This window comes from Gastrolobium bilobum, unplaced genomic scaffold (genome assembly GCF_033153095.1).
Source record: "Gastrolobium bilobum isolate Gb01-03AN ecotype WA unplaced genomic scaffold, APGP_CSIRO_Gbil_v1 utg3949, whole genome shotgun sequence".
Lineage (NCBI taxonomy): Eukaryota > Viridiplantae > Streptophyta > Magnoliopsida > Fabales > Fabaceae > Gastrolobium > Gastrolobium bilobum.
The window spans coordinates 252,564-268,739 of NW_026897444.1; the positions used below are offsets into that span (position 1 = coordinate 252,564).

At 31.0% G+C, this 16,176-nt stretch overlaps 1 protein-coding gene across 1 annotated transcript; it reads right to left on the minus strand.

Moving 5' to 3' along the window:
* Positions 1-11,864: 11,864 nt before the first annotated feature.
* Positions 11,865-12,590, minus strand: LOC133306995 (uncharacterized). The gene has a single exon (XM_061507409.1). The coding sequence runs from the start codon at positions 12,588-12,590 to the stop codon at positions 11,865-11,867; it is 726 nt and encodes a 241-aa protein (XP_061363393.1).
* Positions 12,591-16,176: the final 3,586 nt, after the last annotated feature.

The following is a 16,176-nucleotide window of genomic DNA, read 5'->3' on the forward strand; positions in this document are numbered from 1 at the left end:
GAATCAAATGTTATATACAAGTCTCCTATGTTATCCTTCTCATCATTCTTTATACTAGAAATTAATGGTTCATCCTGTTTCTAAAGACTTAGCTTTTACTTATACAATTTTTTCTCAAGTGTTCAACCTGCTTACACTTTCAACATCTTACTTTAGATTTATCGCGTAATATAGATCTTCCCCTAGATTTACCTTTATGACCAAATTTTTACTTTTCACTGCTCCTCCAGCTAACGAATAGAGTCTCATTCATAGTGCTTTTAGAGCCTACCCTCCACATCTCCTCGGATAAAAAGGCAACACAATAATAGTTTCAAAAGACAATTTACTAATACCAGTATTAAATGAAACAATATGTTCCCAAGAATTTGGCAGTGAACAAAGTAAAGTGCAAGCCTTATCTTCATCATCCAAGTTGACTTCTATAGATGTAAGTGGCATACTAGTAGTATTGAATTCATTTAAATGTGCAAAAAAGAAATCTTCTTCACTCATCCGTAGATTGTACAATCGCATTTGTGGAATCAACTTATTAACGAGCGACTTACTTTGATAGAGACTTCTTAACTTTGTCCTGAGATCCTTCGTTGTCTTCTCAAAGGTCACATTCAACAAAACGTTATTTGCAAGACAAAACCAAATCAAATTTTGATTCCTTCACCTTGTCAGATGTGTCTGCCTTTGACGCTCCATCTTTGGCGATTTTTACAAATACATTAAGTTTGTCCTCATTGATCACGTACCACACATCTTTGTCAATGAGCTAAGCCTTCATATTTAGTTTTCATAATTCGAAACTTTCCTCCCCAAACTTTTCTACTTTGATTTGTGATTGACCAATCAACATCCTTCTAAGATTAATTTCACAAGTTCCTTTTTACCAATAAACCTCAATACGTAAAATTCCAATATGTAATAGAAACCCTACTCGCAGAACCAGTGCTTTGGATACCAACTGTTAAGATCGCTTCAATCACACACATAATTGCAAATAGAAAAAAGGGAATAAAAACAGGAGACATGGTTTACCCTAATTCACCCCAATGTAGGGCTACATCCAACAAGTCTAATCATTGTATTCTCCTCATAACATTCATTATAATGCATTCAGTTAGCTAATATAAATAGGTTTAGAAAACCTAAAGTCGCGCATGGGAGCTAAGCAGGTGGGGGTGAGAGCATGTGTTCGAATCTCTCCAGTACCACCTTTGGAAGGAGTTTAAAGCCTTAATCATGGACCCGCCCCAAATCAGATTAGTTGCGAAGCAATGAACCGATTGAAATATTTTCAAAAAAAAAACCTAAAGTCGCAACAACTATTCATGGAATCAAGCTCAAACTATTAAATAAAAGAAATTACAAGAGAAATCTCAAATTCACAATAATATTAGGCTTCTACGTGCACGAGTGTGCGACCCCTTACACCTATGCTAGAATGGCTCCCACAGACCTCGCTTACTCACCAGGAAGCGAAACCCCCATTTGCTTTATCTACATTAGTGGGGCATGAGTTGTTGTATTGATATGTACAAAGTAGGAGTTATCCTCGACATAAAAGACAACTCTCCGAGATCATTTTGCTCAAAAGTTTTGATTAAGGAGAAAACTTGATACCACTTGATTCAATGGTTACTAGTTAAAAAACCTAATTCCGGAAATTATTTTCACTCGTACTTAAGTTCTTAAATTTATTAACGTGTACGAGTTAGTTCTTGATTTTATAAAACTCCAATCACATATAAATATCATACAATTAAACAGGCATAGCGTTACTTTTTCTCCAATGAGTATAACAAATCATTAATAGTATATTTCTTTTTCTTTAATGATCTAAATCTTGTACTTGTCAAGTCCAAGTTGGAATTTTCAGACGTAAGTGCTGTCACAGTTACGATGAATTAACTCGGATGTTTTAATCACAATTTCAGTTCAAGTTCGAGTATGTAAAACTTTGACGAGGTCATTTGAATTTTATTGAATCATTATATTCTTGAGTTAGAGGACTAAAGTAAAGTCCACATTTGATTAACAAGGGACTTTACTTAATTTGTAAGATTTAATTGTGCCACCAAAGTCTTTTTTAATTTCATAATTTTGATTAGTAGGCTTTCATTTATTATGGTTCATCATGCCTTAATTATAGAGCAACCTCTCCACCTCCTTTTTTTCCTTTTCAATAAAGAAAAGTCAACAATTCATGTAAACTTAATATTGCATCTAAGCGCGAATTGCATATAGATCTTTATAATTGATTGTGTCATGCGGCGTTTGGTAGAGAAAATATTTTTTTTAACTGAGAAAACATAATTAATGGAGAAATGGTAAAAAAGTGAGTTTGATGGAAAAGTTAAAAAAAGATGTTTGGTTCACCAAAATATTACGGAAAAAATTTATGTAAATTTGTGAAGTTTATGTTTGGTTGAAGGTAAAATAGTGATAGAAAAATATGTTGTATTGACCAAAGTACCCCCGTTGTAAAAAACAACTGAAGTCCCTCACTTTACACGCATGCAGGGTCATTTCGGTCCTAAAGTTGGCATACTTTTTTCCATTTATCCTCCTATCTTAAAATATCACATCTAAAGTGATATTTTAGAATAGTTAATTTCATCCAAAACACAACTATGAAGTCGTTGTCCAGGCTTCCTATTTGCATGATTTTTTTTCCCCAACTCTTAAACCAAACGTGATCAAATTCAATATCCACCTAGACTTTCCATCAAATTCAAACAAAAACTTATACCAAACACACCCTGAGAGTATAAACCTATGCATCACTATATATTAAGAAGGACAAATAAGTAGTTCAAGTAATTAATTCAACGCTGTGCAATGTGTATTGGGTGCTCCGCTTCAATTATTTTCTACCAAAAATGGTTGAAACTTCAACTTCCTTTACTTAAATGTGCATATCTGATACTAAAAAAAAAAAAACTCTTATCTTTCAGTTTCCTTTTGTGATAATCCACTAAATAATTATGTTTCCTAATCTACTTGTACTGTTGTTGATTAAATTAATAAGGGTATTGTATTTATCATTAAGTGACCTTTACCAAGGACCAAAGAGGATTTAAAAGATGTAAAGAAAAGAACCATCTTTCTTTAGCAGTACACAACAAAATGTATATATATATATATAGGGAAAGTTCAATGTACTAAGATCCTAACAAAGCATCTACCTGGGGTATCGTATCATATATTATAATACAATAAAACTCCATTGCTTTTATCCGAAATAAGTAACTATTATCATTTGTTGGTTCATTAAACAAAGTTAGAGACCAAGGCATCTTTTTGTTCAGGGTATTACCTCAACAATATTAATTATAACAAAGAGCATAGCCAAATAAAAGGTTAACAAGTGTTTAGTTTATTTTGTCTCACTGATATATTTGTAGTATACCGACAATAAGGGCACCAAGACACTACTACAAAAAGGTTGACCACCTCCAAGTTTTGGTGGTGCACTTTAATTGGTCAATAGAGTCAAAATTGTGTGCATGCAATAGGGTGATTGGGCACTCTTTGACACAAAATTTATGATAATTGGCACCACTATAGGAATTGGACAACTTTATTATAGAGCCCACACGGGTTTCTTAATCTGAAATTTATATATCATAAGCAAAAGCACTAATGTATGCTATAAAATCTATAAATCCTAAGATTGCTTGCCATTCTCCCCAACCACCCCTCCCCCAAATTATAAGGGTTCCCTTTGATTGGTGATGTTGTAATGTTTCTTTTAATTTTACTATGGCAGATGAGTTAGGTGGGAGTGCTTTATCACGGTGAAGAGTGTTTGACAATTATGTCTGAATGAAACACTAACGGATGATATTATCCATTTGAGTATGGTAGATCTTCCTATAACCACTTGCTTTTATTATGCATATAGAGACTAAAAAGTCATATATTCATCACGTGAAAGGTGGAAGAGAACAATGAATGGCATATTCTATTGTGCAAAATGACAATACTATGAATTCAACTTCATATTCTGGTGAAAGTATGGTTATGATTCAACATTATTATTTTTTAGATTGACTAAAGAGTCAGAGCCTCGTATGAATCTAGTCAATTTGCTAGTTTTTTGAGTTATACAGGGAATGATTTGCAAATTACACTATGTACTCCCGAGCAAATTACACTATGTATTCCCGAAAACTCTCGGAAGTGCATAATATAACCTAGTATACTTCCAGAAATACATAGTGTAGCAGTGGCAGACCCAAAATTTTTTATGATGAGGGGTAAAAATTAAAGTTACAAATATCATTAAGATTAATAAGAGAAGTTAACTATTATTATTTTTTAGGGAGGAGCTAATTATTAGGATTAATAGTCTATTGTTATTAAAAATATCATTATATATATATATATATATATATATATATATATATATATATATATAATAACTATCGAAATTTAGGGAGGGGCGAGGGTCGGGCCCCTCCTTTCTGTCGGTTACTGTAGTGTAATTTGTAAACAAAAAATTTATAAATATAACCTTCCCCAATATATATATATATATTAATTTCTCTATTTATTGAACGATTACTCAATTAATTCGATCAGCTCTAGCTCCTTACCAAATTTTTTAATAAAAAAGATATATAGGCCAAACTTTTTTTCTGCAACCAAGTCAATGTTAATCTAACTGATGCCATCTACTGAAAGTTAATTTCTGTTACAGAGACATGAAAGGACTGGTAAACTGTCATTGTTTAGATTAATGAGATAACAGTTTCAACAGAGTTTGTGCTTTACAGTTAAGAAATTCATATGGTATGTTACAGTTTAATTTTCCATGTCATATGATGTTAGAATATACTAGCTTAATTTAACCCCAAGAAAGAAAGATAGATATACGAGTCACTAATTTAATTACTCATGGTGTAATCAATTTGATTCTTATTGTTTACCGTTTATAATTTATATTAACTATTAATTTAATCAGACAAGGACAAGAGCATTTATAATAGTTTCCAAGTCAAAACTCAAGATGATAATTTTTTAGGTTTTAAGATAATACTATTCCTTTATTCATATTCTACTCGTATTAAATGTATTCGTGGTCTATACGATTAGACACAAACACAAAATTTTTATATCTTAAAAGGATTAATCTTCAATTGTCGATTGGGGATATCTTGAGGAAACTCTTACAAATGAATTAATTAAGTTTAATGAGCTAAACTAAGTTGCACATGAGATCCCAAAGAACCGACAATTCACTAATTAGGTAATAATTATCAATATTGGTTATCAAGCAACTAGTCTCACACGTGTTTAAGTACCTGGCTTAAATACCAATACTTTGTTTTTTGTTTGAAAGTTGCATGGAGCAATAAATCATTAATAAAAGCTATAATGTCGAAAGCGCTTAAAAAAAAGCAGCTAAACAAAAAAATTGAAATTAATAAAAGAGAAATTCGTTGGTTCTCAATTTTCTTTTCATCAAAATAACAAATATTCAACTCCTATAATAAAGATATTAAGCATTCTTTTACAGACTAATTATAAATCAATTTAAAATTTAGAATACTAAAAATAAATGTAAAAATAACTAACTTATGAAAATAAATATAAATAAATAAGTAAAAAAAATATAATTAAATTATTTTAAACACGTCTCAAATCTTAGATATCAAATCATGTTAATTTTATTGTTTTTAGAAACAAATCACAATCATATTAAAACACCAAGACTTTGTTCAATGGTTGTCCTTAGATCGAACGGTCACCATTATTGCATATTTGCATTAGGTAATAATCAGTCTATACTATACTAAAAAAAAATCTGTCTATGCTCTATTATCATTACTATTTTTCTTTAACTTCACTTTTTATTCTTAAAAATGTAAAATATTATTTACACATAATCACACATTTCAGCACAAATTATATAATAACTATTTTTGTGTCATTGTAAATAGAATAAACTAAGGGATTTGCTTTCGTCATTTAATATGACCATAAAAAATTTCCTACACACACAACATTTTGTGGGACTCGCATGTTTTAAAGAAAAAAAAAAAAGCTACGGCACAAAACGAATTCCTGTAACATAACACAATCATTTTACCTACAAAATAACTCTTATAAAATTCATAAACTAATGTATTCTCCTTAAATCGCGTGCACAACAATCCTTATCTATAATTAAATGCTAGTCAAACTAATCAATATATTGGATATGCCGAAGAAAAACTAGACAATTGGGTACAATCGAAGATATAACAATCAAGTAAAGACAGAGAAAAATATTTCAAAAATTTAGGTGATGAATTAAATAATGTTGTATTTCAAGTTTTTTATTTATCATAATTTGGAGTGTATAATGTCTAACTTTCTCTCACTCTACTTTTATTTATATATATTGTTTTTGACTCTGTCCACTTTAAATGAGATTTAGATCAGAAACTCAAAAAAAGTTTCATATTCATGTGGTGATTGAATCCAAATGAAAAAACCTATATTATTGGCTTGTGTTTTTTGTTTGAAAGTTGCATGGCGCAATAAATTATTAATTAAAGCTATGATATTGAAAGCGTATAGAAAAAATAGTTAAGTTAAAAATTGATATTAATAAAAGAGAAAATCTTTGATTCTCAATTTTTTATTATCAAAATAACAAAATATTCAACTCCTGCAATAAGGGTCTTAATCACCTTTTTATAGACTAATTACAAATCAATTTAAAATTTAGAATCCTAAAAATAAATATAACAATAACTAACTTCTGAAAATAAAAATATAAAAATAAGTAAATATAATTAAATTATTTAAAATATGTCTCAAATCTTAGATATAAAATCATGTCAATTTTTTTTTTCTTTTTTTTTACACACACATCATAATCATATTTATTACTTCATTTAGAGTTGGATTTGATTGTAATCGGTTAGATTTCAAATTGTTATTTTTTTAAACATGTGAATAAATATGTGAATCATGCTTAATGGATCATAATTCTGTTTAATTCCAATTTTTTTGAATCAATCCGTTAATTAATTGAGTCATACGCAATGAAATAATAGTAAGGGTATCAAGCTAGATGCACATAAAATTGTATATACATCAAATATGGCCTATTGAATAATGGGATGGTCAATTCTTGAACTTAGAATGTGATGGTAGCAAAAGTACGAAACTCAATATTATTCTATTTAAATCCACATACAAAAAGCATTGTTATTTGCAAAAAATCAAATAAATTAAAATACACTTTATAAAACTCAAATTACTAGATGAAAATGTCATCTATTATTTCACTCACAACTCAAAAAACAAAACAAAAAACAAAAAACGGAACCATTGATTATACGTTCTAAATGTTTTTTATATTTCAAGTTTCTATGCATTTAACTTTGCTCTGAAAAAAAAATATTATGGGGGATAAAGGTTCATCTTTAAACTCTAAAGCACTTTTTCATTGATCACCACACCCATCTCCCAACAACACAGTACAAAATAAACTAAGAAGTCCTTGTTTAAACCAGAACCTTAGCAAACCAAAAAGCTAACTCTACCTTTGTCTCAATCTTCGATCTTCCAAAGTAAAAAACTGAAAGAAAGAAAAAGAGAGTGAAATAATATAATTTGTAAAAATAATAAAGTAACTTTTTTGCTTGAATGTTGAAAAATTATAGAGTATAATAGAAGATATATATGGTAGTTTGAAGAAGCAGTTATATATATATATATATATATATATATAGAATGATCCGTTTACAATTTTTTTTTACAAATTACACTAAGTATGACCGGTAATACTTAGTGTAGTTTGTAAATAAAAAATTTGTAAATATAACTTTATATATATATAGGGATATGATCCTTTGACACCGGTGTCAAACTTTAAAATTTGACATCAAATCCTAACCGTTGATTTTCGCCAATCAACGGTTATCATTTATTGAAATTAATTGTCAATAAATGATAACCGTTGATTGGCAAAAATCAATGATTAGGATTTGATGTCAAATTCTAAAGTTTGACACCAGTGTCAAATGATCCTGCCCTATATATATATATATATATATATATATATATATATATATATAAAAGAAAAGGCTGAAAAAAGGAATTTGAGATTGCTTGTACTTAGCAGAACATAAATAATTTAATCGATGCAGCTTTAAATGCTTCATGCTTGTGTCTAATTAAAAATTACATTCAGATGCATTCATCATAGAAGTGTCTCAAAAACCAAATTGGCTTTAAAGCTGTTAAGCCTCTTTCAACCTTTTCTTTACCAACAGATTAGGAAGATATAAAAGAGTTTGATTATCCCTCCATTGTTGCACTTGCCACGTGATACAAATGAATTGGAGAGGTTTTAAATTTAGAATGTCTAGGAGTTTGAAACCTCAGTTTGTAAGGTACTGTCACTTGAGCCTTTGAGGATTGTACTGCAGACCCAACAATCATGGGTGTCAGATCCAGCATGTCCATCACATGAGTGAGAGAGAAAAAAAAATTTGGCTTTGGGAAAAGGAAGAGGTGGTGAAATTTCCACTTAGTTTTTCTGTTCAATTCTTGTCCTCACTTGTGCATGAGTTAGAGGTGTTTATTATATTATTATAGTTGTTAGCTTTTGTTCTTACTTGTCACAATGCAAATGCAAAATGAGTGTTTCCCTCAACCCAAAAGTACCTCGTAAAGTTTATAAGTTGTAACTTTGATTCGTGGTCACAAATTATTATTAGAGTAAAGTGCATTTTGGGTCCCTAACAAAAAATATGGTCCCCACTTTCGTTTCTTATAAAAAAAAATATTCATATTAGTCTTTTTTTAAGGACTAATACGGGGTTTTCATCGAATTTACGAGGGATCACATTTTCAAAGAACTAGAATTTCATAGGGATCAAAAGTTGCCTTTTTTTTTTTTGTAAAAATAAAATTGCATATAAGAATGGTTCTTATCTGGCTAGTTGAGAGTGATTTACTAATGTTGCAGAGAGGTGTAGTTGCAGGATATATGATCAGTTTATAGGAACTCCTTCTTTCATGATCACTGTCTCAACAATTTTAGTGGATAAGAAGATTTTGTCATGGAGCTACAATGACATGTGATAGGCCATGTGATAGGGGAAGGGAAATGATGAAACTTTAGGTTTGGACTTTGCCAGTGTAAAATCCTTTTCTCAAGCTCAAAAGGGGGTCACCATTTCTTATCCTCTTACATCCTTATCCCTGAATACACATGTTTGATTCTCCTATCTTCATCTTCCTTGAAATCATGTCAAGCCAACACAAGTTCAATCTTAGAAGTTCATGCATCATCAACTACAAAGCTAGAAAAGGAAAAAATAGAGCGCAAGTAGCTTAGTCTTGGGGCATCCACAGAAGATTAGAAACCAAAACCACCGATGGCACTAAAGAATTTGAGGCATTTAGTATTGAAAATTGGTAATTTCCAAGAAGATAGAATGTCATGTGAGTAACTTGCAAGAGGTGGTGCTTGAACTTAGAATGTCTTCATGTGAAGTAACCTAGAATAATATTGGTACGGATTAGATAACTGAAGCAAAATTCTTGGGGTACTATAATCATGTGTGTCAGGAACATTGATGGATTGCTATAGTTCATCAATAGATATAGACATACCTATCTTTAGGCTTTCATGTCTTGTTCTTTGTCCAAAAAAAAAAGCCAACTAAGGGGCAAAACTTTCTTTCTTTTGGCCCCATGTTTCTTGGCCCTTGGATGAATAATCAAATCATGCCATACCATGATCATAATCCTAAACAATATATTGTGCAGCTAATACTTCATTCATGATAAGGTCTTGAGCGGTTTCTATGTAGTGAATAAGGTAGAAAAACTTTATGTAACTTTAGATGTTTTAATTCCTTAAAAACCCACAAAAACACATCTATTTAGTGAGTGGATAGCTATTCTATTATGAGATGTTAAAGAGTTCAACATGGTCTTGGGGTGCATTGATTTTGTGTCAAAACAAGACTAGGGCACATGCCAATTATAATTGTGAAGAGGTGGATGACCATTGCTGTCTGCTGAAATTAGGGTTATTCTACATAGGATTCTTGGACTAGCAAACAATGGTGCTGCTGATTAGTTTTCTTCAAGGAAGGTCTCAGTTGTCCTGTCCTGTTCTGTGTTCAGTCATTGTTTTTTATCCTCAACTAGATTTGTTTACATGCTTTGGATCTATGTCACTGTTATTGTTTTCATAGAAATGCTATCCTCTATATTAATTTGGGGGTTAGCATAATATACTTTTTTATACCAACCCTAATTATCTCTTTGAAGCAAGTAGGCTTGTCCAGATATCTCTATAAATTTCAATTTTTTCGGTTATGAAACTAATTCTGAATACGGGGTAGGTCAGAGATTAAGATTTTATATCCCTTCTAAAGATGATATTGGTGAGGATCGAACCGAGATCATTCCACCACTTACTTAGCTCCGATGCACTAACTGAACCACCACCGTAATAATGATGGTGCACCAATTGAACTACCACAATTTGGTGAGGGTTATATAATATAAATAGTAGTATAGAGTGAAAAGTGGCAAATCAATGAGGAAAGTGTGTCAGGGCACAGCTATCACTGATCCTTGTTATATGGAATTGGGATACCACTTCTGTCCCTCTTTCTTTGTCAGTGTCACCCTTCCCTTACCTCTCTTTGGTTTTGAATAGGAAGTTGAGGGAATTGAGGAACTGCAATGGCACGTGATGCCCATTAGGAATGAAGAGAAATTGTCATAGAACTGGTAAATGCTGCAAAGATCAGAAAGAATAAAAAATAATTGAATAAATTAAAGGACTTCTTGTGACTGGAATTATTCCACCAAGCACTTTGAACGAAGAAATTTCATGCACATTTATAGTGGTCTGAAGATTCTTTCCACTATGATGATTTCATTGACCCTCTTAACTTCTTATGTGATTTCACAACAATCTTTGATAAGGTTCCTTAGAAGGTTTTTCATTATTGTCACCCTCACTCTGAACGGAAAATAACCTGAATAAAATATAAAAAAATGTGCTAGTTTGAACATAGCAATTTTCTTAATATTACTTTAGTTTTTTAATGTACCAAAAGTCATTTTCTCTACCCCATTCTTCAACTATATGAATGCTTTATTTGTAAAAGGACTAGTTCATACCAAAATTGTTATATACAAATTCAGATCACTTGCTTATAAAAAATTGTTGTTAATTCTATTTTGATTTAAAATATATTTAAAGAAAGTAAAAAGTAAGCAATGACAGCAAGTTGATTTCCTAAACTTTTTTTTCTTATCATGAAGGGGTTAATATATACTTTTGTCCTTACTTCTTCCTTATTTTTTAGGACATTTAAATATTATTTACAAATAATGAACATATGATTTTATGTAAATTACCCAAATCCTTTACCACTAAATCAATTCTAATGGTTAAAAAATCATTGGCATGTTTGGAAAAACGTTTATAACTTATATAATCACGTTTGAGGCTGTAAACGTAGTTTGAAATTTGTACCAATATGTTTGATAATTTTAAGGCAAAATTAATTTTTCATCAAAATCATAGTTTTGCTATCAAACCACAAAAGTAATATTTTGTTACTTTTATAGTTAAGAAAAATTCAGTTAGACATGTATTGATTAAAATATCGTCATAAATTAATATAATATTATTAATTTAACAATATTTACATACCCATATTGATAATTACACATCTAAAATTATTTTAATCAGTACCTTTAAACATCATTACTTCTTCGCAGATAAAAATTATAAACATAAATTACTAATTCTAAACTCACTCATCAATAAAATTAAATTCAAGCAAAGCTAAGTTTACAAAGTGTACTTCAAACTCACACAATGCGATTCATCCTTAGAACTTCTCCATTGATAAAAGATTTGGTTTCTGACTCCCCCATCCTTTGTTGGGAATGGAACGAGTATCGGTAGAAGCCTTTAATGCTTGCTCATCTGTGTCTTCCTGTTTGAACTTCTGTTCATGCACCACCAATGAGCTCTGCAATTCATCAAGTGACAAATCATCTATATCTTTAGATTCTTCTATAGCACAAACAACAAAGTTAAATTTTGCTGTTAATGATCGAGGAATTTTTTCTATGACAGTTATTTCTTCTGTCCTGCCTCCATGAATTCGCATTTTATTGACAATGGTCATCACGCGAGAGAAATAATCTGCAATTGATTCTCCCGACTTCATTCGAAGTGTTTCGAATTCCGAGCGTAAAGCTTGAAGCTGCTGCCTCTTTGCTCTTGCAGAGCCTTGATACTTCTTTTTCATGGAGTCCCAAATATCCTTGGAAGTTTCTTTGGAAAGAATGGTTTCCAAGATAGAACGGTCAATGGCCTGGAAGAGATAATTCTTCGCCTTCAAATCCTTCAACTTTACTGCTTCATGAGCTGCTCGTTGTGCTGCTGTCAACTGAGCTCCTTCTGCTAGTGCTGGTTCAACAACACCATTGGTAACTACATCCCAATATTCCTTGGATCGAAGGAAATTCTCCATCAACATGCTCCAATGATCATAATGACCATCGAAACGTGGAATGGCTGCTTGCACAAAATTAGAATCTGTGGCCATGACTCTTTAGTTTTTTTTTTTTCACAACTCAATTCCCTCACGTGTTTAACTCTCAACCTGGCTCTTGATACCGCTGTTGGGACATTCGTTCCCTCAAACTCCAATGTCAAGCAGGTCCAGGGGAAGCCCGTGGCGGGGAACCACCACCAATGAGTTAAGGCTACACCAACCGTAGCAAGTGGATCCGACACCAAAACCTTAAGGCTACACCAAAACCTTAAGGCTGTAGGTTTATGGGTCTTTTGCACTTATATGGTCATCACTTGGTCTATGTCTAGTCTATGTGATACTTCTTTACAACTCATACTTGATTATTTCCAACATCCTTATATTCGCAGTAAAAAAATGTAACTATTTTTTCTTATAAATAGAAAAAAAAACTTATGAAGATAAAAAAGAAATTATAATAAGTATATGGCACAATAATTTTCATCCAAACTCACTGATAAAGTAAGAGAGGTTTTCTACCCAAAAAAAAAAGTAAGAGAGGAGCTAGCGGGGACAATCGTTTCTTCTCAAATTTATACAAATCTTTAGAATTGAACATTATTTCTGATTTTTTGGTCATATATTTGAAGCTCACCTCCCTTTGAAACTTATAGAAATATTTAATTATAAGATAAAATCATTTTTCCAGCTGCTTGACGTCCAGCAATGACAGACGTATGATTATAATTTTTCATATTTAATGTTTTCATATTTTGTATGGTTATGATTTCTCACATTTAATATTTTTACCTATATATATGATAAATATTTAACTGTTGGACGTCAAACGACTGGAGAAATATAAATATCTAATTATAAATATAATTTTTTATTTTTTTTATCACATAAATAGTTATAATTTTTTTTTATTTCATAGCTTTAAACAGAATTTTTTTCTCGCTGGGCCATTTTTGCTTCTTGGTTGGTTGGTGACAATTACCACATGTGCCATGTCAGTTAGTACTTGGTATTTCCATTTGTCACTTTGTACAACATTTTCCTGATAAATGAGCACATATATATTAGAAAACATATTACGGAAGGTAAACAAGAAAAAAAATATATTCAACTATATGTTTATTTAATGGTCTGATAATGTTTGTGATTTGCTATTTTTGTTCCATCAAATATCTTATCTCCAAAAAAAAAATACCATCAAATATCTTTAAACAAACTAATAGTTGAATTTATTTCTCACTTTGAACAATATAATTGAATCAGTTTTATTAATATAAATAAGGGATAATTTATTCTACTTACATTTTTTTCTGCCTACTATTATAAAAGATCATTAGATCAGAATCTTAATTAATATTTATTTTTCTCTTTTCTTTTTAGATTCTGATCTAATGGTTTTTAGACTGGTAGCTAAAGATAGGCAGAAAAAATGATAAGTTAAGTAACCTATCCCTACGAATAAAACACTAAATTTGTAAAAGAACACACACGCGCTCAATATAATTCTCAAGCAATATTTACGAGCGTAATGGTATAGAATTATTGATCTTGAGTATTCAAACCTAATATATGCCATAATGATGATTGTTCCTTCTTTGTGCCAAATACCATTTCTTCAAAACCTAATATATGCCATAATGATTTGTGACAAATCCCATTTCTTCAAAATTTAGGCTGTTGCTTATAGTGCTGTCTGAATCATAGTCCATATCATGAGACCACTCAAACCACTATATATGATTGACAATTAACATAATAATCCCGGGACACTAATGATTAACATTGTCCTGTTTCCCCATAAATTTTAAATTTTCAAAGGTAATAAAAAAGTTACTGAATAAGATATCCACAAATTTATTTATTTTTTTGTATTATCCACAAATTCTTTTTTAGAAAGGGGTCAAAGATGCTATTGTGCTATTAATGTCATTGTTTATTTTGTGATTTTATTTTGGATACAGTAACACTACTTTTGTTTTTCCTCCTGGTTTCTTTCTTTATTTATTTATCTATTTATTTAGGTAAAGTTCTTTTCTACATTAAGAGAGCCAAATTATGAACTCGATCTTAATCCCACTTGGTTGTTTGAGTAATGTCTAAGTGACATAAAGTAAAGTAACTCTTAATATTTTTTTTTTTTGCCAAATCCCAATGAAACAATACAATCATGTCAGTAATTTATGCATAATTATCTACAACAAAAAACTTGTGCGGATAAAAATATTCATTCTAAGGGAGCTATGCCTCAATTATTATTTTTGTATCAATTCAGATAAATATAGTTTTTTTTAATTTTACATGAACAATTATGAGAACAGTATACTCCTATCATCAAAATAATTATTTGACCTTTGGCCAACCATAGGTTTAAGGCTGGAAAGTGGCAAATGTGTCAGCACCACATCACCAGGAGGCAAGTTCACCATTTGTTTTAAGTTTTAAGTTTTAACCTATTGGAACATAAAAAGTAGAGGCTTCATGGGCCACATGGGTCCCTCTGTACCCTGATTCATTGAAAAGCTTTCCAGAAATAGGACAATGGCCCAGCATGATTGACTTTTGATGGGCCAATGATGGGTCCATCATTGAAGGCCCATACCTCCACTACTTATTACAATTCTTGGGAAGTACTCTGAAACTCTTACACCATTCATTGGATGAAATTGAATGATACCCAAATAAGATGCTTTTAACATTAAAATAATAATAAGAAGAAGCTTGACTTCAAAGAAAGGTGACACCCTCTTTCAATTGGGAAAAATAATAAGAAAAATAATCTTCAAGTTCAGGTCTCCACCAAGGCACATGCCAAACATATAATGAGGTCCAATTCCTTTTACTTTAGGTATAACCATTCTTTCTGCCAATACTATTTATTCATCAATGTTACTTTCCATTTCTTATTTGGTTTTTACCTTTTCAAATTTGGAGGGGCTATTAACATCTGGCAAACCAAGCAACTAGAAGTTCCTATCATCTCTGCTAATGGCTCCAACTTGCAGTAAACAAAAATAATTGCAGGGATTTTTCTGTGTTGATTGATGGGGAATATCAATTAGGATAGTTTTTTAATACATAATGATTGATGCAAATATATTAAATTTAAAAAGTGTTGGTTATTAAAATCTAGTATAATGTATACAAAATTTGGAATCCAATTTTTGTTTTTATAGAAAAGGGACAAAAACTAGAAGAATTGTTTTTTTTTTTTTGGATAAACAACAGTTATCTTCTACGAAAGACAATTTAGTTCGGGGCGGGTTCAGAATTAAAACTTTAAATTCCTCCCAAAAATGATACTTGGGAGGATCGAACACATACTCTCACCCTCACCTGCTCAGTTTTCATGTGCCAACTGAGCTATCATCATTTGGTAAAAAAAAATAAAAAAAAATAACTACAAGAATGGAAAAGTGACTTTTGATGTAACATGGAGTAAAAAAGAATGGAATAGTATGTACTTTGAAGATCCACCACAAATGTTTTATCAGTGTAACATATTAAGTTGAACTACATTTTTTGCTTGAGAGTGAAGAGAATGGATTGGAAATTAATGAAAGCAAATTTACATGCGTAATAAAGTAGTGCACTTATTTTCCACAATTTTCGTGCTTATGTTTTGACGACAAAATCCAAAATA

Coding starts and splice junctions, on each gene's coding strand:
- LOC133306995 (XM_061507409.1), bottom strand. CDS start 12,590: ATGGCCACAGATTCTAATTTTGTGCAAGCAGCCATTCCACGTTTCGAT.